The sequence below is a fragment of the Pan troglodytes genome, chromosome 23 (assembly GCF_028858775.2).
Source record: "Pan troglodytes isolate AG18354 chromosome 23, NHGRI_mPanTro3-v2.0_pri, whole genome shotgun sequence".
NCBI lineage: Eukaryota > Metazoa > Chordata > Mammalia > Primates > Hominidae > Pan > Pan troglodytes.
Genome location: NC_086016.1, coordinates 31,812,855 through 31,839,294, shown reverse-complemented (window position 1 = coordinate 31,839,294; position 26,440 = coordinate 31,812,855). Strand labels below are relative to the sequence as shown.

The 26,440-nt window shown below is 50.5% G+C and overlaps 1 protein-coding gene across 11 annotated transcripts in view; it reads right to left on the bottom strand.

Moving 5' to 3' along the window:
• Positions 1–2,882: 2,882 nt before the first annotated feature.
• NF2 (NF2, moesin-ezrin-radixin like (MERLIN) tumor suppressor) overlaps positions 2,883–26,440 on the bottom strand; it is a 97,804-nt gene continuing 74,246 nt past the window's right edge. For 3 of the 11 annotated variants that reach the window (XM_016938924.4, XM_063807670.1, XM_063807669.1), the window contains 4 exons: positions 23,168–23,295; positions 19,888–20,050; positions 18,410–18,469; positions 2,883–6,731 (listed from right to left, as the gene is read on the bottom strand). In XM_016938924.4, the coding sequence (XP_016794413.2) occupies positions 18,434–18,469; positions 19,888–20,050; positions 23,168–23,295 (327 nt within the window). In that variant the 3' untranslated portion in view covers positions 2,883–6,731; positions 18,410–18,433. Of the gene's footprint in view, positions 6,732–18,276; positions 18,470–19,887; positions 20,051–23,167; positions 23,296–26,440 lie in introns of those variants that run through there. The other 8 variants (XM_016938923.4, XM_016938928.4, XM_016938926.4 and 5 more) reach the window with 4 other exon arrangements.

The window sequence follows — 26,440 nt, the reverse complement described above, 5'->3', positions numbered from 1 at the left end:
TGAGGCAAGGAGGGCTCTTAGCCTCTCAGCTGTGCCGTTTCCCCAGCTCCCCCTGCAGCTAATGGTAGAGATTTTACCTTTCTTCAGGCCAGCTGCGTCTATTACTTGTAAGTTACGGTAACACTGCGACAGGTCCACACCCCTTTTCTTAGAAACCTGAGTGCATTTTGTTCCTGTTTTTCACGTTATCCTGACAACATCCCCGGGGTACCCAGAGGCCTCACTGTCAACTGTCTTCACAGGGGGTGGAAGGTCTGGCCCTTGTGGGGAAGGAAGAGCCAGGTGCCCTCCACCTCTCTGCCCTGGGCAAGTGTGGCTTAGGGGAGGGGCGAGATGCCTCTGGCTGCTCCCACTGCGGAGCCCTTCAAGAGAAGTCTTGATTTCAGCTCAGAGGCAAAATGCCAGGTGCTATTCTGGGGCCACCAACTTGGTGAGAAATGGGCATCAAGTGGAAACCAGGAGAGGACACGGCAGGGGTTCCTCTCCGAGTCAGCTCGAGTCCTTGCTGGGCAGATTAACGGCCCTGTAATTTTCCCCAGGTGCTCCCATCACGGCGCAGAGGTCCAGAGCCATCTCTCTGGAAGCGAGCTGCGGTCTCCCTACCGGAGCTGGGGCTGCGGCTAGGATCCTGCCATAATGCAGTAATGACAGGCTGCCAGGGAGCCCCACACAGCCTGGCAGGGGAGGGGGAGAGGAGCCCTTGGCCTCCCTCTCTCTGCTGGAGATGACGCTGCCTGGGCTGTCTGAAAGGGAGACGGAGAACATGCGGGTGCCCGACTTTCTCTTCCCCAGACGGCTAAGAAATTGGATTAGATACAGTCACAGCAGTCTTCTCGCCAATACCTTTCCCCCCAGAGTTTCGCTGCCAACTCTTCATTATATGTGGGTGGCTCCTTATCCTCTCTGCCACATGAAGGCTTCTGGGGTAGGCAGCCCTGGGGAACAGCTGCCAGGCACTCCCCACTCAGGCGAGGACCAAAGGCAAAGAATGAAGTGCTAGCAGGGAGGCCAGAATGAGCCACTTGGGGCTCCGATGGGACTGGCGGCAAATGCCACAGTGAAGCACTGAGGTCTGGCCCCCCGCTTTGCATTTACAGCAGGGTCACTACAGACTAGAAAAAACAGCAAAGAATTCAACCGATCTCCTCGATACCAAAATACCATTAGAATCAGTCATTGGAACTCTGGTATTAGTAATTCTAACTCTACTTAGCAGGGACCTCTGACCTCAGGTCACATTTACTATTTTGGTGGGGGTAGGGGGGCGTCGGGTTGTCTTTAATAGAAAGGTTAGGTAAAAATATTGCCTGGACGGCTTTAAATGACCAATATTTTTCAAAGTGCTTTCTTTGGCTTAGACTACGGAGGAAATCAAACTGCTTTCAATTACTAAAAATAACAATCTACATTTGCAAAATGAGTTTATATTATTCATCTAATAAAAAGTCTAATTAGTTACCTTTTTTTTTTGAGATGGTCTCACTCTGTCACTTTTTTTTTTTGAGACAGTCTCGCTGTTACCCAGGCTGGAGCGCAGTGGCATGATCTTGACTCACTACAGCCTCACACTCCCAGGTTTAAGTGATCTTCCCACCTCAGCCTCCCAAAAAGCTGGGCCTATAGGTGCAGCCACCACACCTGGCTAATTTTTAAATTTTTTTGTAGACATGGGGTCTCTCTATGTGGCCCAGGTTGACCAATTCTATATATTCAAAGCTAACAACAAATTGTTAAAACTTTTCATATTCTTGCCGGGCATGGTGGCTCACGCCTGTAATCCCAGCACTTTGGGAGGCCGAGGCGGGCAGATTGCTTGAGGTCAGGAGTTCGAGACCAGCCTGGCCAACATGGTGAAACCCTGTCTCTACTAAAAATACAAAAAAATTAGCTGGGCATGGTGGCAGGTGCCTGTAATCCCAGCTACTCAGGAGGCTGAGGCAGCAGAATCACTTGAACCGGGGAGGCAGAGGTTGCAGTGACCTGAGATCAGGCCACTGCACTCCAGCCTGAGTGACACAGTGAGACTCTGTCTCAAAAAAAAAAAAAGAAAAAAGAAAAAACTTTTCATATTCTTTAGTTTATCCACTTCAAACATCTTTCTAAAAAAAAAAAACAAACACAAGTTATGTATAACTCAGAACATTTTGGAAAGACGTTGTGTATTTTGATAGGCTGTTTTCCTCACTGGCTTGTGCAATGGAAACCTGAAGTATGTCCTGACAAGTGTGTCGAGTGTGTCCCTTAGAAGTCCTGGCAGCCACACTGTGCTGTCTGACTCTCCAACTGGGGCTGCAGTGCTTTGGGACAGAGTTATCCTATAGAAGTTTTGGTCTTAATAAAGGACTTTTGTTGCTTAAGAAAACAGAAGCAAAACCCAAACTATAAGCTCTGCAGTGGTGCTTTCCAACTTCAAGTGCAAATGTCGCATAGCCCTGACAGTGGCTACGCCTCATTTACTCTGCAGACAGCGCCTGGGCCCCAGGGGCTCTGCATGCACCCCCAGAGCCTGGAACGCCGAAAACAGAAATGTCTGGAAGGATCACCCAGCCCAGCTCCCTAGTTCTCTGGTCTGAAATCACGGATGGGCAGGGACCACAGAGAGGAAATGGAGTGCTGGGACGCCATGCAGGGCCCTTGCCACCCCTCAAGTGCCCCCAGGAAGAGGGAGGCAGTTCCCTGGCGAAGGTGTCATTAGGGGTCTGTGGAAGGAGGTGATTCTTTTGCCACCAAAGACAAGGGGCCAGAGGTGAAGGCCCAAGCAGTGAGGGACAGCAGAGGGCTCATTTCTCCACAGAACCACAAGACAGCCCCACCACCCAGCCGTGTTCTTGACGCCTCAATGGCCTGAGCAACAGGCAAACTGAGGAAGCCCAAGGCAAGTATTTTCCAGCTTAGAATTTTTATTAAAACAATCATTTAAGTTACAATCGTTCCCCAGAATAGAAAATAGCCTTCTATGATCTGGCCCTGACAGGAGGCAGGACTCGGGCCCTACAGGAAGAAGTGACGTTTGACATCTTTGAAAATGGATGGCGCTTCCCTGAAAGCCCTGGAGGGGCTGGCTTGGGCCCAGGGTCACTGGGCCAGGCTGTCTCCCTGCCAACACTGCTCCCTCCAGGGGTGGTGAGGCCCCACCCTGTCAGTGAGGAACACTTAGACACTGCAGCTGGTTGACAAAAAAAAGAGAGGGAAAGAGAGAAACCTGTCCCCAAAATTACAAGACACAGCCACTCATGAAGTGTTATGTAATGCCACGGGGTGCTGTCTAGCAGGGCCTGGCAGGTACATGAATAATAGGGTGGACAACACAGGTTGGGGGGACTGCTGTGGCTGAGGTGGGGCCTTGATCAGGATGAACGAAGCCGTCTGTGCCACACAGCTGCACACGGCTACTGGCCAAAAGGACAGCCTCGCGGACATCATGAGCTGGGCAGTGACCTCATGAATGGTCCCGGTGCTGTGGGGCTTCTGCCTGAGAGCCAGCAGAAGGGCTCGTAATGAAACCACCGTGGTCAGGATGCTGCTCTATGGGCTTGAGACTTCCTTACTTGACAAACTCCCAGGCCCTAAAATGTTCGCTTAAAAAGGACGCAGTCTGGCCAAGCGCAGTGGCTCATGCCTGTAATCCCGCCACTTTGGGAGGCCGAGGTGGGCAGATCACCTGAGGTTGGGAGTTTGAGACCAGCCTGACCAACATGGAGAAACCCCGTCTCTACTAAAAATACAAAATTAGCCGGACGTGGAGGTGCGTGCCTGTAATCCCAGCTACTCGGGAGGCTGAGGCAGGAGAATTGCTTGAATCCGGGAGGCGGAGGTTGCGGTGAGCCGAGATCACGCCATTGCACTCCAGCCTGGGCGACAAAGGCAAAAACTCCGTCTCAAAAAAAAAAAAAAAAAAAAAAAGGATGCAGTCATCCCAGCCACAGGAACCAGTCTGTGAAAACCAAGCATCTCTTTCTTTCTTTCTCCTGCTACTGGGGCTTGAGATGCTCCTGAGGCCCATCCTCCTCTCCACCTTCTCCATCTGTGGGGAGGCACCTCGGTATTCCTGCCTCAAGCAGGGGGAAGTGCCCCTGGCTGAGCAAGGTCCTGCAGTTCCCAGCCTGCTCCCTGGAGCCCCAGGTGCTTCTGCCACAGCTCAAACACCAGCCAGCTCCCTTGAGGCCGCGTGGCTTGGCACTTCCCAGACTTCAGAAGTACACACAGCAGCTAAAGAAGGAAACAAAGCCCGACAGCGTTTTTATAAACCACCATATGCTCCCGCCTGCAGCCATTGTTAAAGAACAAATTTACAGGTCAGGAGGAAAGTAACTCCCGGTGGAAATCCAGGGATGGGCTTCAAGACTGAGAAGAGACCGGGCATGGTGGCTCACGCCTATAATCCCAGAATTTTGGGAAGTCGGGGCGGGAGGATCACCTGAGGTCAGGAGTTCGAGACCAGTCTGGCTAACATGGCGAAACCCCATCTCTACTAAAAATACAAAAATTAGCCAGGCATGGGTGGCACACGCTTGTAGTCCCAGCTACTCGGGAGGCTGAGGCAGGAGAATCTCTTGTACCTGGGAGGCGGAGGTTGCAGTGAGCTGAGATCGTGACACTGCACTCCAGCCTGGGCGACAGAGCGAGACTCCATCTCAAAAACAAAACAAAACAAAACAAAAAAAAAAAACCAGAAACAGAAACAGAAAAAAAAACGGAGGAGGCAGAGCCAGACCTCACTTTACAAACGCCTGAAGCTTCCGCTCCTGGCTGGGTCACACTAGGAAGACACAGGGCCACAACATCCATACTTACGCTCTAGGTCTGGAGTCCCACCCTGTAGACCCTAAGTGGCTGGGTGGCACCCAGGGCTGGTTTCCCTGGGGCAAGGTGACCCAAGCAGTTGCCGAGCAGCCCAACCCCATTAGGTCAGCCTGATAGTAGGAAGAAGGCAGGATCTCTGTGCTCTGTGAGCTGCTAAGTTTCTCAAAACCAGATGGAATTGCCAGAGACCACCTCTGCTCTCCAAAAATCTTGAGGCCCCCATAGCCTCCATCTTTTATCTGATTAAGACAAATCACTTGCTTTGCATAACAGCCAAACTGGAAGGATCTCAAGGGCCCTGGCTGGCCACAGCAGCATCAGCCATGGAGAAAAGAAAGGGCAAGAAGGGGCTGGGTGCAGTGGCTCATGCCTGTAATCCCAGGTGTGAGTTTGAGACCAGCCTAGCTAACATGGCAAAACCCCATCCCTATTAAAAATACAGAACATTGGCCAAGTGTGGTGGTGCATGCCTGTAGTCCCAGCTACTTGGGAGGCTGAGGCAGGAGAATTGCTTGAACTCAGGAGGTGGAGGTTGCAGTGAGCCGAGATTGTGCCACCACACTCCCACCTGGGTGACAGAGAGAGACTCCATCTCGAAAAAAAAAAAAAAGAAAGGGCAAGAAGGTGGCCCCAGACCAAGGAGTGAGCCGTGGGGGTGGTTCTGTGGCCCTCTGTTGCCTGGCATGGAGGTGGGTCCTGTGACAGCCTAGGTGAGCGCCACCTGTGAGTGGACACCTGCATCAGGCCTGTGCTGGGAGGGGCACAAAGGGCCCTGGCTGGCCCCCAGGGAACAGAAAATTCAGGGCCCGAAGAGGGACAAGGGCAACAGCAAAGTGAGGCCTGGGTACAACAGTGGGTTGGGAAGTGGGCTGTGGCCACTGGCACGTGGCTGGGAGGGAAGGTGAAGCAGATGGGCCGTGCAGGCTGGGCCGGTGGAGCTCGGAGTCTGGGCCAGTGAGAAGCAGCACCTGTGGAGCCACAGGGCTTACGGATCCCTGGTCATAGCCGGGTTACGGGTGCTGACTGCAGTACGACCAGGGAGTACCCCAGCCCCACACAGGAAGGAGCGTCTATGGGCGTCGGGCAATGGGGAAGACATGAGTGGCCCCTGCCTGCCTCTCGGACCCTGGTCTAGGGTGGCCGGAGGGGGACAGCGAGTGCCCTGTACCATCAGCTCCCGCACGGCACTACCCAGCCCCTCGGCTGGCAGTCAGCCTGCATCACAGCTTCTGCCTAAAGTCTCTCCCCAGCCACAGCTGCCCTGCCTATTCCCCACCAGCTGCCAGCCAGAGCGCCGCCTCGGGGTGCCTGGCGGGGACCCAGCACTTGCTCGTCACGAGCTCTGGGCGGGCTCCCTGACGATGAGAAGCCGGCAGGCGTGCTGGGCCTGGGATCCGCCGGGCTGGGCTGCTTCGCTGCACGCCAGGTCCTCACCGGTGGGGGAATGAATGTTCCAGAACCCTGGGCGGGGTGGGGATGATGGCACTGGCTTCTCAGGGCTTCAGTATCTCACTCCCTACAATGACTTCCCAGGCTGGGCGGTGGAGGTCAGCTCTGGAGTGCAAGACACACACACACCATGGTGCCTTGGACGAAGGGAGTCAGGAATCCCACATTAGACAAAGGAAGACAAATACTTCTTAAAACAAAGACTCAGGTCAGAGAACTAGAACGCCATGAGAGAAATCTCTACAGGGTCGTAGTTCAAGGCAATTGCACATAAGAGGGGCTGGGCTCTTCACTCAGCTGGGGAAAGTTCTGGAGCTCCCACGGAAACCCCCAGCCAGCTCCCTATGGATGGCTCTCTTGGTATCTGGTCCATCCCGCGGTCCCGGGAGCAGGAGAAGTGGCAGGTCCTGGGGTGGCTGGGTCACCTGCTAGAGCTCTTCAAAGAAGGCCACTCGGGACTTGGCGCTCTGCAAGGTGAGCTGTAAGAAAGCAGAGAAGAAGCTGAGAGGGCACAAGACCTCCGCTCTGTCACACAGGGTCCTGTCCTGCCACTTGGACTCACCTCAAAGGTGGCTGGGAGCGAAAGGGAAGGCTGTTCAAATAGATGCTCAAGAAGTTGGCTGTCAGTCCCAAATAAGCGGCTGGATTTGCCCAATAATTCAAATTAGGAGGTGACAAATGAGGATGTGCAAGGGGAAGGCTGGTGGGCAGAGGCACGCCAGCAGGAAAAAGCCGTCAGCATTGCCTCCTGACAGAGGACCGGAGATCCCTGCCTATTTTAATAGATTCTCCCATTCCCATCTACCAGGGCCCCTGAGCCACCTCTGTGGTGTGCTGTCTGTGGCGGCACCAGCTGAGGCTGCTCATCCCCTCCGGGCTTGGCAGGGCAAGCATCTTAGTCCTCATGCCCTGGCAACATGGCTGGGGTAAGGTGACGTGGCCTGAGGCAAGGCAGGCCTGTGGCAGATGAGGAAGAGTTTACCCCTTCTACTCCTGGTTTCCCAGGTGGTCCCGAAGCAAACTTGCTCATGACGTGGCAGCTGAGAAGGTGTTTCTCTCCATGAGCTGGAGGCAACGGCTTTCTCAGTGTGGCTGGTGCAGGCAGGGAGGGCTGGTGCACACAGGTGGCACTCTGCCCAGCAAATGTAAAGAAGGACAGTCAGGGAGATGTGCAAGGGGATGGGGTGGATCAGGGACCGAGTTCTTGGCATGGTGAGGTTTGCAACCTCCTAAGCCCTTGACTCTGGGCCACTTCCCAGCATCTCCCTGGATAGAAGCATCTGGAGCCAGCACTCTCCCTACTCCCTGCTCTCTGCTGACTCCTGAAATCAATGCCTTGGGTGTGACTGTGTTCCATTTCCAGCTCTGGGACTTCCCACAGGAGTGCAGGGGTGGAGGGGAGGGTGTCTGTACCATTCATCTTCATATCCCCCAAATATCTGGCTTAGTGCTATGTGCCGATCAGGAGCTCAATGTTTGTTAAGCGACCAGGACGTGAGCTATGATGATAACTAAACTGAGGTTCGCGGGAGAGGCAAGAGCTCCACACGGGGCTGAGAAGGTCCGAGAGCTCACTCTCTGCCATCAGCAGCTCACTGCAGACACCCCTGACCTCTCTGAGCCTCTTTCCTCTGGAGGTTGCCATGGGGCCGGCAAGATGGTCTGGCCCATTCTCTGGACCCCTCGAGTCTGCATGTGAAGAGTCCTCGGTACTATCGGCGGCTCCATAAAGGGCAGGGGAGGGAGACTCCAAACCCACCACTTCACCATCAGAAGACAGATAGCATTAGTGTGCTCAGAATGAGACAGCTTGAGAGCAACTCTTTAAATCCTGCCAAATCTTTTGGCCTTGAAGTTCCCGACTAACAAGCGGAATGTGGGGAGGCAGCTCAGCTGCTTTCTTCAGTGGAACCAATTTCAGAGCCCTTTGGAAAGCCCGGTTCTGATGGGAATGGAGAGCGCTTTTTTGCCTAAATGGAACTCCCTCTAGAAGGGAGCTGCGTCAGTATGGGCTTCTCCCTAAATGTAATCAGAGGAGAAGGGCCAGGAGTTATGTGCCCTGTGATGATGGGAACCAGAATGGTCACTGGGGAAGAAAGGAGGAAGAGATTTAGCTGCCAGATAACTACTGGGGCAAAAATGGGAGAGGGTTTAAATGAAAGCATGTGAGCCCAGTATCTCCGCTCAGGTTTCTGAAAAGAACAGCCACTTTGAGTCAGATACAGGCACAGTCATCTGCCTGGTGCAAGGCCCAGCTGGGCCACTGACCAGCTGTGTGGCCCTGGGCAGGTCACTTGCTCCCCTCTAGCCTCAGTTCCTCACCGTGAAGCAGGCGTGATGGCAGCCCCTTCCTCGTGGGGTGACAGGCAGAGGAATTGGGAACCGCGTGTGATGCACTCAACACTGCACCTGGCGCATGGTGGGAACTCGGCAGCTGTTATTGCCAATAGCAACATCACGTTTCTCCCCTCCCTGGGGAGGGAGGAGCCCTGGCTCCTCTCCTTCCAGCGGGGAGCAGGGTGCTCGTTAGGAAGGGGTGCAGGCAACAGCAAGGTCACGTATGGCACTGGCCTCCATGCCTACCAGGAGGGCCAAGTGATGCCCCCATGAAGCCTGGCCACTTCCCCAGGCAGGGAGCCCAGGCTGTGGGGGCCTTGAGAGGCTCCTGCCCATTTGTGCAATGTTGGCTCCAAGAATTCCTGGATCCTCCACCTGAGGAGCATGCTGGCTGTCCCCTCGAGGTGCTAGGGGAGGGTTCTGGCAGTGCCAGCAGCACCAGATTCCAGTGACTTGAGCATGTGCTTATTAGGATGCAGAGTGCTCTGGGGTGGGCGGGGTGCTTCCTGAGCCCCACCCCAGCTGCACTGCAGCGCCTCAGCCCCACCTCTTATCTTGCAAGAGCAGGAGCTTCGCCTCAGCCACAAGTAAAGGTAGAGAGGGAAATCAGTCTGCCCACACAGAAGTAGGAAGGCACCACAGCCACTGGGCAGGAGAGAGAGCCACAGTCCTCCAGAAGGCACTGAGGCGGTCAGAGGGAAAGGCAGACCCACCAGCTGGAGGCAGCCACGACCTGGCTGCACTGGTCAGCAAGGGCTGCTGCCCGAGGGCCCTGGGAGCCTTCGGCCACTGCTGCTTGCCCCTTAGACAGACCTGGCTGCTGCCGCCCCATCCTTTACCCTCATTGTGCAATTCCTATGGGTTCCAATCCCCACAGGAGCCCCAGAGTCAGAATTTACTGCACAATGCTCCTCCCTGCTGCTGGAGTGGCCCTCCCAGCCATCCCCATGGCTCTGCTTCCACCTTGGGGGTATCCTTTATCTCAGACACCACAATGCCCTCCTCCCAGCAGGTGAGGAAGGCAGGCAGTGAGACGAGGAGAGCCCTTGAGCTTCTTTCCTGCAGGTAGCAGCTCAGTGGAGCCATTTGCCCTCAGGCAGTTTTTCTACAGAGAGCTTGGGAAGCCACCCCGCGGGGCATGCAAACAGCTCTGCCACCTGCACGCCCTGCCTGGGCACTGTCTCGCCCCTCCAGTGGGCAGGCTCCTCACCTGTGGATCTTTCACCATCTGCTGCTTCTAGAAAGCTCACTGGCTATCACATTTACAGTACACCCATAGGCAGGAAGTATTCATAAAGGAAAAGGCAAAAGCTCAGAAGAAATGGCAAAAAGCTAGCCCTTCATAAAATAAACTCTGCCTCCGAGTCTTCTTTTTAAACACATGAAAACCAGCTAACAAGTTTCCTGGTTCCCCTGCGATGCTCTCATACCCTAAGATGTGCAGGCCCACCAGTGTTAGGTACATCTTCCTGCTCAGCGACCGGCCTGGGTCCCTCTACACTGCCTAGCAACACCTGCTTGCTAGAGCCAGAAGAGGCCTCCCAAGAAGGCCTTCACCTTGTCCTATGTCGCACTGTGAGTTGAACACTGAAGCCACTCTGGTGAGTCCCATTCCCACCCTGAATTCCAAACAAAAATGTCCATGCTCCCTTTGGCAATCCAGCAACAGCCCTCCCCTTGCCCAACCTTGCCTGCCTGGGGAGTGGAGTCCCCCCAGGAGGGCGGGGAATTCCTCGCATGCACAATGAGTATCTTGAAGGTTATCCAGGAAGAAGAGGTCTCCAAATTTCAGCAGGTAATGAAGCAGAAGCACCTCAGGGTGTACAACCAGGGTCTCGAGGATAGTGGCTGCACCAGTCTGGGACTTGCCAAGTCTGGTCAACTGCCTTTGAATCCTTCTGAAGACAAGTGAGCCAAGCTCTGGTGAACGTGACCAGTGACGTCTGCCATGCACTGTCCTTCAAAACTTTCACTGAATCTAGACAAGGTCCAACCATGGGAGTCCCGCAGCCAGGCCCAGTTCCTTGGGCAGGCTATAAACCCAAGGGCCCTGCTCAGAGTCTCCAACCCAAAGCGCTCCTGCCAGTTCCCTGAAGATGCCTACAAGAACATGAAGCCTCCGCACCAGGCATGGGCTGACCCGCTGCTCTCCTCCAGCTGTCTCTTCACATCTGATTAGAATCAGCCGTGTGAATAACACAGGAGGAATTAAGTTCTCTCTCGACTGAACCGGCTGCTCAAGTCTGTCACTAATCCAATTCCATTCTGAGGAGACGAACTTCCTTTTCTTTCTCTGGGGCAGATCTATGAGGCTTTATTGCTATCTGACTGTTCATCTTCACATCCCCCCCGATCCACTTGTTGGGTCCTGGCTTTTACTTCCTGCCCAACATCGAGACTCAGCCCCGGCAGAGTCCCTTTTCCCCTGCCCACTTGTCCATAAAACTGCCAGCTGTTTGTGACAGCCAGCAGGCTGTGAGACGGCAGGGGAGAACTTAGGAGAGTTCCATTCTGGCAGAGCTGGGCCTCCTTACGCTCCCCAAATTGTGTGTGGTGTGACAAAAACAGACACATCCACCCAATCTAAACAAGTTCAGATTCAGGAGACACATCTGTCTACTTAAAAAGACAGAGGAGGCTGGCTAAAAGAACCTGGTACCCAGCCGGCACTCTCTAACCCAGGCATGCAATCTGCATCTTCAACTGTTCCTCCTCACTGCTACCTGAGGATTTTTGGTGGCCCATTAAGGTACTTCTGAGAAATGGCCCCAGGGTCTGGAGAAAGCAAGCCTGGAAGGCACCTGTGACAAACATTCTCCTGCTGCCCTGCCAGCAGCAGACGGCTTCCAGCTACAAAGCCTCCGCCAGCATTGTTCCTGAGAGTGCCCCCTGCTGGAAAACCACAGCATGAGGCGCACGGCCAACTCTCCTTCCAGCTCTCCTCTAAAAGCCCTTTTGGGGGATCGTTTCCCAAAGTGATGGGAGGGTAACTAAATGTATTCCGGCACGGAGCCTGCAGCAGCAAGGCTGCTTGATTAAGAATGAATTACACTTTCATCAGCACAGAGAGAAAATTGATTCACAAGGCTGCATTGTGATCATCTCGTTCCTAAAGCAAGGGAAGGTTGGGGGAGACACAGAGCTACTTTGGCTATCAGTGGTGAGAGAAAGGAAGCTGTACAATTAAGCTGGGGAACAAAACTAATCAGAGCACCAGGATTCCTTCAACTCGTCTCTGGGGGCCTTGCCTCAATCTACTCATCCCAGGGGAGGAGAAAAGAAGGTAGGAGGGGACCATCTCATTCATTTTAAACAGTAAGACTCACAGTACTGAACCCGTTTTAGATACTAACCTAGTAACTCCAGGCTCTGGGTCTCTGCTTGTCCCATAAAAATGCAGTGGAATTGAAATGTGAGCCCTAAAATCATGTTACACTTCCTCTCCACTACTACATATTGAAAACGAAGGAGCGGGGGAGGGTGTAGACACAAAAGGACGTGCAGATCCTCTGGCACCGGATACACAGGGAGAAAGCAGACTCGGAGCAGAAAGGTGACAGCTGAATCCAACAGCAGCAAATTCCAAAAGAATCTTTGGTTTGGGGTGTGGGAAACCTTCCCCCTTCCAAATGAGCAAAGAGGAAGGGCCAGTGAAGGGGGATGGCTGTACTAAGTGGCCAGATCAAGCTTTTCTTTTCTTTCTCTTTTTTTTTTTTTTTTTTTTTTTTTTTGAGACGGAGTCTCACTCCGTTGCCAGGCTGAACTGCAGTGGCGCGATCTCCGCTCACTGCAGCCTCTGCCTCCTGGGTTTAAGCGATTCTCCTGCCTCAGCCTCCTGAGTAGCTGGAACTACAGGCGCATGCCACCACGCCCAGCTAATTTTTGTTATTTTTAGTAGAGACAGGGTTTCACCATGTTGGCCAGGATGGTCTCAATCTCTTGACTTCGTGATCTGCCCGCCTCGGCCTCCCAAAGTGCTGGGATTACAGGCATAAGCCACCGCGTCCGGCCCAGATCAAGCTTTTCTGCAGTCTGGCTAGGGACAGCTGCACCCAAATGCCATATGGTGATGTGCACAGTGGGAGCACTATCCACACACTTATCCTACACAGAGGTGGAACGAAAGGCCAAGTCCACCCCAATGAACAAATCCAATTTGGTATTAGCGACTTTATCTGCTCTCAAGAGAAATCTGCCACTGAATACCCAAGGGGCCCTTTTTGTGTATTAATCCCTGAGGGACCCAAAGCAGCAAAAGCTGCCTGAAAACCTGTCTACCTGCTTTGCAGGCTGCCCTGTGGCACTGGCCGGCGGGGCCCTCCGCTGCTCCTCTGTTCCTTCCCCTGACAAATGGCCTAATGGGCCTGATTCACCTCACTGGGCAGGTGGCGGCTATCTACTGAGTGGTCTGAGCAAGAGCCTTAGGAAAAAGGTCCAGATAGACTGATGTCATTTTAAAATTGCCAACATCAAAAGAGAAATCACAGCAAGGATCATGAGAACAGAACCTCAGGCTCGCAGAACGAGTTTGCATCTGGCTCTTCCCTCCCACTGTTGCAGCAACGAATCCGGATCCGGTGCCGAGGAGAGCTGCACTGAAACACATCTTCAGTGCCGAGGGGCCGAACGGGGTGTTTTACTGCCTCAAATAAGGCCTGGTAATATCCTCAGGCATCTCCAAATGGTCGTAAAATACCTAGGCAGGCAAGGCAGGTTTGTAGGCTCTTCAACACCTCCCAGAGAACAACTGCTTGACCGGGTAAAGTCTCTTAACCAAAAACAGGATTGGCTTGTTGACTTTTAGAAGAGGCCGATACAGTCTTCTATCTAGAGCTACCAGAAACAAGCAAGAAAACTAAGCTCTCAACAGTTACGAGACACCAGGAACTCAGTGTGTGAGAGTGGTAGGAGTGGCCTTCAGGGATGAGCCCAAGGTGTCCCATCCGGGAGGAGCACTAAGAGCAGCCTGCAGTTCCTAACGCCTTCCCTGGGCTTCCACAGAGCCAGGAAGCGGAGAGGAAGAGTTCAGATCGCCACTGCAATTTCTTCCCAGTGTGCAATTTCTTCCCACATCTGGTGCTGCTACTGCTCCCTGTTAATCCTTACTCCCCACCCCTTTTTCTTTCCTTCCCCCTCTCACCCCTGCCTTGCTCCAGCAGGGAAGGTTCAGGGCTGGGGAGCCAGTATGCTACCTTTTATGTCAAGGCCAAGATGCTCTACCATACAACGCCCAGTTCCTAAAGCAAGCAGAGCCATTCAGCCCACTGGGGTCATAAGGAGGGTGGCTATATTAACTACCTATTAAACTTAAGTAATTTAGGAGCCATCTTCAGGGCTGGCAATGCAGACCAGAGGTCACCAGGGAGGCTCTGACCACTTGTTTTAATTGTGGGAGACGCCTTTCCCGCATATGCAATCTCTCTCTGTGATTTATCACTTCCCCGGGTGTTTTTTTAACTGTTCTACTTCACTTCACCGGCTCTGCAACTCCAAGGGGAGCCCACACAAATTGAAGATGACATTGGACTTTTATGTCTTCCTGATCCAAGAGAAGCTGCTGGTGCTTGAGATAAATGTCAAGGCTCCTCTTCTTCCTGTTCCTCCATCAGTGGAAACCACAGCTGGACCTTGACAGTTCAAACCATTTACTAATGAAATAAGCTTTCTAAGCTCCACCACCCCCATGATTTCTCATCCGTCAATTTCCTTGGAAATCCTGTGCTCCCTGGGAGACCACAGGCACAAAAGTGATGACTTTGTTTGCTGGCACTCAGACCAGCTCAGGATCGGGAGACTGAAACCCCTCTCTTGAAAAGCGATGAAAGAAAGACCCTGAATGTATATATTCCAGGACTGCATTCTACCATCAAGGTATGGTGGTACAGTTACGCCACACCAAGCCACCACTCCCATCATTGGCACTGTGGCTCTGAAGGCACGAAAGGCAGGCTCAAGGCACCCTGTGTCCCTCAACCCCAGCCTGATGGCCAGACTTACTCCCCTCACTTGGAAGGCTCAGATGCCAGGACACGTGTCGCTCCCGCTGAGAATGAAACAATTCCAGGTTCCCCAGGGAGGCTTTTGATCGCTAGCACTGCTCTGACTCAGATGCAAATGGCAAACTAGTTGTACTGATCATCAATTGGGAAAAATGGAAATACAGGAAGTTAAGATTAGCAAGAGGAGAAAAATACATCCTTGCAAACCCAAGTGAAATATTACAAGGAAACAGTGAAGTTAATTATGGCTATTTATTTATTTATGAGATGGAATCTTGCTCTTGTTGCCCAGGCTGGAGTGCAATGGCACGATCTTGGCTCACCGCAACCCCCACCTCCCAGGTTCAAGCAATTCTCCTGCCTCAGCCTCCCAAGTAGCTCGGTTTACAGGCATGCGCCACCACACCTGGCAAATTTTGTATTTTTGGTAGAGACGGGGTTTCTCCATGTTGGTCAGGCTGGTCTCGAACTCCTGACCTCAGGTGATTCACCTGCCTCGGCCTCCCAACGTGCTGGGATTATAGGCATGAGCCACTGTGCCCGGCCAATTATGGCTTTTTAAAAGTTTTTACTTTCAGCCACGTAGCAATTAATACAATGAATGAATATGCCCAGCACAAGCAGTGTACCTAGATGTGGCGGTGTGGCCCACATGCCGTCCTTCGCCCTTTGCTGCAGGATCACAAGCAGATTTTCCCTTTTCAGAGTTTTAACCCCTTACTGAGCTCTGACTGTGCACTGAGTGTTGCATGCACATTCTCTCATTTATTCCTCACAACACTCCTGGGGGCAAAGACTATTTTTATCCACCTTTTGCAGGTGAGGACACTGCCTCAAGAGAGAGTAAGAATTCATCATTTTTTACAGCTGCATGTATACATATGTAACAAACCTGCACGTTGTGCACATGTACCCTAGAACTTAAAGTATAATAAAAAAAAAAAAAAAGAGCGAGCGAGTAAGAATTATAGAGAAAGGAAGTGGCAGAGAAGTAGGAACCTCGGTTAATCAGACTGGATGGCCGCTCAGCATTCCTCAGGGAATGCGGTAACCCCTGGTAACCTAAGGGCAAACTCCTTGAATCCGCTTCAATGTTACACAGCCCCCATGGGTACTGCTGAAACCACACAGCAGACTCTGAGACCTCTCAGTGAGGCAGAAGAGTACTGAAAACGAGGACAAATACAATGGCCAGGCAAGATGGCTCATGTCTGTAATCCCAGCATTTTGGGAGGCTGTGGGAGGAAGATCACTTGAGCTCAGGAGTTCGAGACCAGCCTGGACAACATGGCGAAACCCATCTTTACAAAAATAAAGATAAAAAAATCAGTCAAGCATGGTGGCAAATGCCTGTAGTCCCAGCTACTTGGGAGGCTGACGTGGGAGGATCGCTTGAGCCCAGGAGGTCGAGGCTGTCACCAAGGTGGGTGACAGAGTGAGATCCTGTCTCAAACAAAACAAAACAAACAAAAAACCTTATTAAAAACAAAACAGGCCAGGCACAGTGGCTCACTTTTATAATCCCAGCACTCTGGGAGGCAGAGGCGGGCAGATTGGTTGAGCTCAGGAGTTCGAGACCAGCCTGGGCAACATGGCGAAACCCCATCTCTACAAAAAATACAAAAATTAGTTGAGTGTGGTGGCTAGTACCTCTAGTCTCAGCTACTTGGGAGGCTGAGGCAGGAGGATCACTTGAGCCTGTGAGATGGAGGTTGCAGTGAGCCGAGAATGTACCAGCCTGGGTGACAGAGGGAGACCGTGTCTCAAAACAAAGCAAAACTAACATCAACGCAGGCTGGTTTGATCCCAGATTAGCAAGCTTTTGGACATTGGAAACTGTTCCATTCACTATCAGCTTTTGCATCTCATCCCCAGGCATTCTAGATGGAGTTCTGCCCTTGACATCTAGGTATCCCCACATCCAAGCCTAAAGCAGTACTTCTCTTCAGCTAGGCTTGTGCCAGCCAGACTGCAGCATGCACCACCCCAGAGCCACCCTAGTGCAGGCATGTGGCTGCTCATCAGTCCCGGTCACTGACCACAGGCACTGCCAAAGTCTAGAAAATGGAACATGCACTGAACTTCATGTGCAGCAAAATTTAATAGTGCAGCATTATTGAATCTAGTGATGCTGAGAGAATGCCTGTCCCATTAAACATGAAGTCCCTGCTTTTATTAACCCTTGATTAACCCGAGTGTTTGATTAACTGCCTGGTAGCCTGCTTTAAAAACAAGTTCACATCGAGACATTAAAATGGATGAATAAATAAATGCATCCATGTATATCCCAGGAGCAGTGCAAATTTAACTAAAAATGAAACTTCTTTTGTCTGCAGTAAAAGCTCAGTGAGAAATGACAGTCAAAATCAGGACCCTGAAGAATTTCAGCATTCTGCATCATTATAGAAAGAAGAAAGAGGAAGTTACATTCAGGTTGAGCAGCACCTTCCCATGGAGGGAACACCTGGCAGCACTGGCTGAAATGCAGCGGGGTTTTCTGCTTGCCCCCATGGTTACAAAAAGTTCAGTAAACCAAGGTGGGTCCACCTGGCTGCTCTGGGTGCCATGAGCTGGCCTGCCCGTGACAATGCTGGCCATAACTGCCCTGCTCAGAGCGCGGACTGTTCTGTATCAGGGTATCAATGCCAACATGGGTATGAAAGCTGAAGAAACAGGAGCTCGCTAAATGAAAGTGTCGCATACAAAACAGGGTTCATGTCATGGATTCTTGGAACCACTGACAGCTCAAGTGTACCTTTTAATAAAATCTATCAGGGACTTTAACAGCTGACCTCTCTTGATGGGATAACGACCACAAGTAGGATCTATCTTATGCCAGATCTCTTTTTTGTTAGAAAGGTTCCAATGAGCTTATTCTACTCTATGAGCAGAAACTGCAGGGAAGACTCCAAAGGACACATCCTATGCTGCTGTCAGGTGGTGTAGGGCTTGTTGGCATGGGTACTACTGGGGATTAGGTGAGAAGTAGAGGCAGGATGTCATTTTATTATTGGGCAAAATACATTCTCTCCACTGCCTAGGCATGCTGGAGGAATAATGAACTGTTGCAAGAGAAAAGCAGCAAACATTCGGTTAATTCACTCAGCAACCAGTGACCGCTCCTCTCCAGGGTGCCGTGAGTGTACTGTTCCAATGTGAGTTCACTCTGACCACATCTCTGCTCAGCCTATGGAGAGGAAGCTGAAGCAGAGGTGGCTGAGCACAGATGAACAGACAGTCCACTCCCCGTGGACTCACATATCAGACCCTGTGCTCTGGGTTTGCTTTATTTAAAAGAAAAGGGATGTGTGCAGAAAGGGAAAGCTCTAAAGGAAAATGAGCCAGCACAAGCAACCCTTTCGCCCCACGACCAGAAGCTGCCAGGTGTGACCATGGGTCTTGAGAGGCTGTCACCGCATAAAAGGTCTTGATCTTGAGTTAAACACACCAGTCTCCAAAGTGCCCAGATTGACCCCATTTCCATGCTAGGAGTATGCCACCAAGACAAAGGACTTTTAGACACACCTGACTGGACAAGAAGCCATAACCTTCCCCAGCCCAACAATGACACGAGATGGGAAGAATGGCTGGTCCTACAGCCCCATGACATGCTCTTCGGAACGAGGCAGTCTTCTGGGGCCCTGGAGGCTGGTCCGGCTCCACAGGGTGGGTGCCTGCTTTTAGACTCAAAGCATGCTGCGGCCAGTACCCAGGCACCACCTGCCCTTGTAAGGGCTCAGTGTGGCCCGAGGACAGAGACAGGCAAGCTCATGCACGGGTTAGTATCACAGAGGGCAGTACCATCACCACATAGAGAGTACCTGGGAACAACCTACTTTGAGGGCTCAAATGCAGATAGGTCTTCTGCCTTGGGCTTGAGGCTAAACCAGCAAAATAAAATGAAGAAAAACAAAAACATACCCTGTGATATCAACAATGCCATAAGTGCCATCTGTAAAATGCTTGGATAGGCCTGAAATCGTGATGAGTGATTTTGTTTGTTTTAATGGCTTGGAACGGGGTCTCTCCAGCTCTCACACTGCAGGTTTCTGTGGCTGAGGGCCCTGCTCATTGCAGCAGCAGTGGAAATGGTGAGACTGTTCCTGGGACCCAGATGACAAGGCTGGGGGTAAGGGGTGAGATGGGGTGTCTGAGGCAGTTCATTTAAGGGCTGACTGGCTCACTGGCTCAGCCATCGTTTTACCTCTTTCCTTAATGACTGAGGCCTCCCTTGAACTCCCCTTTACTGTTTAATAATTTTGTTTTGGAAGGGAAGCCCAGTAAATTACAGAAGCCAGAGGAAAGAAGAATGTGGAATGTGGAAATGCCTTTCCTTCTAGGTTGCACTATTAAAAGGAATTCTCTACCCGGTGCCAGTTGTGACTGGAGTCGAGAGGTAGAAGTCAGGGCTGCCTACTGTACCCAACAACGAAGGCAGGCAGAAACAGATCCCCTGGAGTTTTCAGATACAGCTTAACCACTAAAAACAGAGACAGTCCATAAAACTGGAAGCCCATTTTAAAGACTGAGGTAAAGAATAAAAAATTAACTGTATCAGTATCACCTAAACTCAATGGACAGTCTTATCTTAATAACACCTATTTTATAGGTGTTAACCTGGTCCTGGGCTATCAGTTAAGAGCAGAGCATTATTTGGCATGAGAGGACCCTTCTGCTTGGCCCAAATGAGAGAGGTATGCTCTTGGGCTGATAATTAGTATGGAATTTAGCTTCTGAATCTCAACAATGCTGAAAGCTCAAAATACCAGTAGAGAAAGATATGAAACCATTTGCAAAGTAATAAAGTCTTCTCTTTTAAAACAAAGAGGTTCTCTCCTAGACACTTCCTTTTAAGTATGAAAAAAGTTAAAAATTCAGTTTGGTTTTATAGTCCTTGCCACTTAAAGACACCACAAGACTAGAGGGAAAGTCCATTCTCAATAGCCTCCATTTCATTCTGCTTTCTCATAAAGTAAGGCAGCTCCCTGGGTATAACACCCCTTGGCTTAAAAGGGCATTATGCTTTACTGCTAAATGAGGGCTCAAAATCCACCCTGTAACAGGGGTTCATTACATCAGAGCTTTTAACACAAGCTCAACTTCCATCCAGCCAATGGGTTCATAGTCATTGGCAGATTAAATTCCCTTTCTGGCATAAGTTAAAAAATTCCCTCAACTAAGTACATACAAAAGATGCCAATAGTCTAGTGACTTGGCTACTGAGGAAACCAGATGCCAACCGCACATTTCATTAATGATGGTCCTGATCAGCAAAATACAAGAAAGAGACCCTGGGTACCTTTTTAATGGTATTGTGCTTGCTGCTGCCACCCCTGTCGGAGTTCTCATTGTGCAGAATATCCAGAGCTGTCTCCCTCTCTTTCAGTTTCAAGGCCTCGATTTCTGTCTTGAGTTCATTGAGCTGCTCCTGCAGATGCTTGCTCTTTTCCATGTATTCCACTCTGCCGGCAAGAGGGTATCATGCATCAGGGCTTGGGCAGACAGTGAGACACGACTCAGGTGCTCTGTGGCCCACAAGCTGCTTGGTGTGTGATCTAGGGTTTGAGGCCTGGGGTTCACGTCTCTACTTGGCCACTCACAGGCCATGGGAGCTTGGGCTGGTCACTTAACTGCTATGAATGTTTCCTCATCATTAAAATTGGGATAATGATCACAGGGCCGTGGTTAGGATTAAATAAAACGAAGTGTAGGAGGCCAGGAACGGTGGCTCCACCTGTAATCCCAGTACTTTGGGTGGCTGAGGCAGGAGGATTGCTTGAGCCCAGGAGTTGGAGACCAGCTTGGGAAACATAGCAAGACCCTGTCTCTATTTAAAAAAAAAAGAAAAGAAAAGGAAAGAAAAAGAAACAGTAGAAAAGCCCTTGGTAAATTCTCATAGGGGGCTCTACAAATACCAGCTCTCATGAACAGCTTTTCGTTCTGTACAAAAAAAAAAAATATGTGAAACAAGCTTCCTGGGAACCCAGAACAATCTCCTTGTCTCAACCCTTCTTGGAGCAGTAATTCAAGTAAACTCTTTTTTTTATATAGGATCTTGCTATGCTGCCCAGGCTGGCTTTGAATCCCTGGTCTCAAAGGGCTGGGATTATAGGCATAAACCACAGCGCCCAGCTTCACGTGATCTCTTTTGATAGGCCACATCCACACTCCCACTTGTTCTGAGACTTCATCTAAAGATGACAGAAGCTCACTCAGAAGCTCACCCAACGCAAGGAAGAAAAGATCCCCACCTTCACCTGAGAACAGATAACACTGAGTGACAGCATCTATGATGGTGAAAATCTGGAAACCACCCACAAAGTGTCCAACTACAAGGCATGGCCAGAAAAACCATGCAATACAAATACCAAAAACACTCCATAGGGATTGCCATGGTTAGTATAGAGACTCTGCCAATATGTGCAAGGGTAAGAAGTGCTATGGTCTGAATGTTCGTGTCTTCAAAATTCATATGTCGAAACCTAATCACTGGCTCGGTGTGGTGGCTCACGCCTGTAATCCCAGCACTTTGGGAGGCCAAGGTGGGCAGATCATGAGGTCAGGAGTTCGAGACCAGCCTGACCAACATGGTGAAACCCCATCTCTACTAAAAATACAAAAATTAGCTGGGCGTGATAGCGTGCGCCTGTAATCCCAGCTACTCAGGAGGCTGAGGCAGGAGAATCGCTTGCACCCAGGAGGTGGAGGTTACAATGAGCCGAGATCGCACCACTGCACTCCAGCCTGGGCGATGGAGTGAGACTCCATCTCAAAAAAAAAAAAGTGTCAGGAGGTGGGGCCTTTGGGCAGTCATGAGGGTAGAGCCTCATGAATGGGATTAGTGCCCTTATAAAAGAGACTCCAGAGAGACCCCTCATCCCTTCCACTGGGTGAGCATGCAGCAAAAAGGGGCTGACTATGAACCAGCAAGAATGCCCTCACTAGACTCCACCTCTGCCCGTGCCTTGATCTTGGCCTTCTCAGCCTCCCAAACTGTGAGAAATCAATTTCTTTCTTTTCTTTTTTTTTTTTTTTTTGAGACAGGGTGTCTCTCTGTTGCCCAGGCTGGAGTGCAGTGGTGCAATCTGGGCTCACTGCAACCTCTGCCTCCCAGGCTCAAGCAATCCTCCCACCTCAGCCTCCCGAGTAGCTGGGACCACAGGCATGTGCCACCACACCCAGCTAATTTTTGTATTCTTAGTAGAAATGGGGTTTTGCCATGTTGCCCAGGCTGGTCTTGAACTCCTGGCTCAAGAGATCTGCCCCCCTTGGACTCCCAAAGTGCTGGAATTACAGGCATGAGCCACTGTGCCTGGCCAAGAAATAAATTTCTGTTGTTTATAAGCTACCCAGCCTCTGGTATTTTGTTACAGTAGCCAAAACAAACTAAGATAGTAACAAAATACAAACTATAAAATAGCAGACACAGAACAGCTTCACCCTGATCCCGGATCCCAACCACATAAATGTATATGTCTGGATAATGGTGAAAGGAACATGGACAGCAGATATGACAGCTAGAGGCTCTGGTTCATTGGCTACTTAGCTATACCCTCAGTGTGAGAGCCCAGAGAAAAACAGCCTGGGTTGTGGTTGCCCATACTAGACTCCATGGAGACACTTTCCCCAAAGGGTTTTCCTGAGGATACCACCCATGGTAAAAGCACATGGGCTGCAGAGTCAGATGGGTGAGGGGTTTCAACCCCTCTGCATCAGCTGTGGGATGCTGGTGGAGTTCACTAAACTCTCTAAATCTGAGTTCTCACTTATAAAATGGGAACATGAAAACCTACCTTTGATGTCAGTTTGATGTTTGTAAGTTAGCAGGAATTAAATGAGACAAAAGCCAAAACCCCTGACACACAGGCACTCAATGCATGGTGGCTATTGTGGTTGTCCTCCAGCAAGCAGCAGCAGTTAACCAACTTACCGCTAGCTCTGGGAACTAGGGGCCCTAGCTTAGATTTCTTCTGCAGTGGGGATCCTTTCCTTTCCATCTCTGATCCACTTCTACCCACCATAAAGGGAAGACGGAGGGCAGCTCAGCAATTGCTGCCATGATCAGGCCATGCTGGGGCCCTGCCCAGCGCCACCCACTGCAGCAAAGTGGCCCCACCAGCTGTCAGCTTTCCTTAGCCTCGAGCCTGAGTCTCTTCTCTCACCTTTGTTTGTTCTAGACATGGGAACCACCACAGATCCCAGTTGCTGGAGAACGCAACTAGGAGGTGACTACAGTCCAGTAGTATAACAGCAGTTGAACTGACTCAGAGATGCTAACAACCCAGTCCTACACTTTAGGTGAGGCTTAGAGCCACCAAAAACTCCAGGTCACCAGTCAAGTGTTATTTTTATCCTGGATAAAAATTTTTATTTTTATTCATTCAGAATGAATGCTGATCTGTTGTCCTTAATTTCTGATTAAGGAAATTCTTCCTCCAGGGTGTAAGAGCAGAGCAAACCTTTACAGGAGTAATGACAGGCTGCTGCAGCGACCTCTCACCTCTGCCCCAGCTTCCCAAGGCCCCAATCACTCACTCTAGTTCACAGCTGCCCACAGCAGGGCACAGGGGGCTACATACTTTTCTTTCTCTATCTCCATGGAAAGCCGCTTCATGTCAGTATCTTTGAAGTCGAAAGACAGGCTGTCACCAATGAGGTTGAAGCTTGGTATGTCAGGAGGCAACGGTGCTGGAATTGGGTTCATGGGCTGTTAATGAGAAATTTCGGATTAGGAGCTTGGGTCATACAAGCACAGAAGGACACTACTGTGTTGACAACCGATCCTCCAGCAGCCACAGAGGCAATGGGCACAACTCGGGTCCCACCTCCCAATGCCACCACAAGCCCCCATCCCTCCACTTCACTCCCTCCACATTTGCCACTGCCAGGTAAACAATATCAAAGACTACAAATCCAGGAAAATCATCCCTCATCCCTCAAATCTCTAACCGTTCTTCATGCTCAGCTGAATCAAACACAAACTCCCACTCGCTTTTTCATTTAGGAAACTCCCAGGCCCCGTGCAAGGGGCTGGAGATGCAGAAAACAAGACAGCATCCTTGGCTTTGAGCAGCTGAAAGTCTTGTTCAGGAAATAGATGTGTTCACAGATCATCACTGTTAAAAAAGGTAAACACTGTAGCCAGGGAGCGAACAGAGGCTAGAAGAGATGCTGCTTTTGCTGGGATCCAAGGCAGTGCCAGGAGAAGGTCTGCCGGGCGGGAAGTATGGCAATGGGTGGGGCGGTGCCCAGCGAGGGTGCCAGGAGTCTGCCATGCAGTGTGGAGAGGTGGGGTGGGAGATGGGCACCACCACAAAGGGCTCCACCTGCCCACCGAGGGGCTTGGGCTTGGACAATGGAACCGGAGTAGGGCCTGAAGCAGGGGTGGTGTAGTTTTTTTTTTTTTTGGACTTTCATCCCAGCCCAAAGCGTCATCTAAAGAGGGCCCCAATCTAGCTTCCCGGCTTCTCCTACTATTTGCCCTACTAAGTCACAGACAGTATTGTTTATTATCCCCTGGACTACTGCCTTCCCATCTCTGTACCCCTGCCTATCCCATTTCTCCTCCCTATGCTCCATCCCTCTTTCAAGGCCCTTCTCAAACACCACGATCTCTCACCAAAGCCTTTCTAGCCCCTCCCAGCCAGCCGGCAACCCTTTTCTTTGCTGTCCCTTAACGCTGTGTTTACAGTTCTCTAATGGTTCTTCTGCGATTCCACCCTGTAAAAGATTTCTTTTTGGCTGTATCTTCTTTCTACTATTTGCAAGTTTCCTGCAAACAATCTGCCTCTTTTTCATCCTTGGATCCCGTATTGAGTCTAGGGCAGTGTCTGGGAAAGAGCAGAGGCTTGGAACATTCATTTGAGACATTCTCAAGGCCTGAGGCAGACCGTCTGCAAGGGTGCTGAGAGAAGGCTCCTTGGGTGCCAGGGATGTCCTGTTTTCTGATCTGGGTGCTGGGTACATGGGTATGTTCAGTTTGTGAAAATTTTTCAAACTGTACAGTTGTAATTTGGGCACTTCTCTATGTGTATGTTACACTTCATAAAAATTTCCAGCAAAAACACATACTAGTTGCTGCACCACTAGTGAGAGCATGAACTGGTATGACTTCTTTGGAGAGTATCAAAATCGAAAATTTGACCCCACAGTTCTATTATAAGAATTTATTCTACCAATATATCCACGTGTGTGTGTCAAGATTTGTGTTCAGGGATGTTCAGTGTCATTTTGTTCAAAATTGCAAAAGAAAACAGACTAAATACTCATCCATGAGGGACTGGTTAAATAAATTACAATCCATCCACACAACAAAACATGATTAAAAAGCTGATATGGATGATCTCCTTCAGGATTGACTGCTAAGAGGAAAGAGCAGTTACAGCAGTGTATAAGCTTTGCTCCAGTGTATATTTTTAAAACAACACATATAGGCTGGGCACAGTGGCTCATGCCTATAATCCCAGCACTTTGGGAAGCTGAGGCAGGCAGATCACTTGAGCTCGGGAGTTTGAGACCAGCTGTGGCAACATGGCAAAACCCTGTCCCTACCAAATAAAAAAAAAATTAGCTGGGCATGGTGGTGCATGTCTGTGGTCCCAGCTACTCAGGAGACTGGGGCGGGAAGATCGCTTGAGCCTATGAGGCTAAGGTTGCAGTGAGCCGAGATTCTGCCACCGCATTCCAGCCTGGGTGACAGAGTAAATAAAACTCTCTCTCTCTAAAAAAAAAATAATAATAAATAAAATAAAAAATAAAAACATAACACATCTCAGGTGTTCAGCCCAGTTGACTGCTCAGACGACTCCAGTCCCAGCTACCATCTGACTGTGACCACCAGAGAGATCCCCAGCAAGGATCTCTGTCTGGCCCAGTCAACCCAACAAGCCACCAGACGTACTAACAAAGCCACACAGCTGGCTTGGGTGGGTTGTTACACAGTAACAGAGAACCGGGATATACGGCAACAGCAAACTGCTTACATTTTCCCCACCTCAAACCCTGGGCAGCTTGTGCCTCTGGTGCCCTTTGTGCATCTGGGTCATGTATGTGCCTGTGCCATGTGCATGAATGTAAGTATGGGTGCGTGTGTGTGTCCGTGCTGTGTGTGTGGATGTGCTATGTGCATCAATGTATGTATGGGTACGTGTGTGTGTCTGTGTCATGTAGATGACTGTGCTGTGTGTGAGTCTGGGCCATGTGTGCATCTGTGCCCTCACCCTGAATACCCTATGTTCTCTTCTCCACCTGGCTACTTCCTGCTCCCCCTTCAAGCATCAATGTAGACACCATACTGAGCCTCTCCTGCTCCTCCAGGGTGGGCTGTGTCCTCCTCCTCTAGGCACCTGTGCACCCTGAGAACACCTGTCAGGATAGAGACTTCCAACTGCATGGCACTATGTGGACACTGAACAAATATGAAAAAAAAAAATGCCAAACTGAATGCCCAGAAGAAAGGAAGGAAAGAGGCTTCTATTCATTTTGTGACCCCATTTAATGGAAGTCTGACTCTCTGTCCCCACACTGAGAGTGGCTGCTCGTTCTTGCACGGCAGTAATTCACTCTGAGGTGTACAGCCAATCCCTTCCCAGAACTATAATTATGATATATGGTATATACTGATAGTTGAAGATTACATTCAGCTCAGCATTAAGAGGCAAGAGAGCAAATTCTCTTGAGGATAATTTGGGACTATATTACTTAGAAAAAGAAAAACATTCCAGAGCTGGAAAAGGCCCTGTTGCCTGTTATCCAGGCAACCAAAGAGACAACTAACTAGTCCAAAGCCAAATGGCAGACCAGAGTGTTCTACCCAGTCCCTAACTGCAGGCTCTCTGCACCTCTCATCCAGC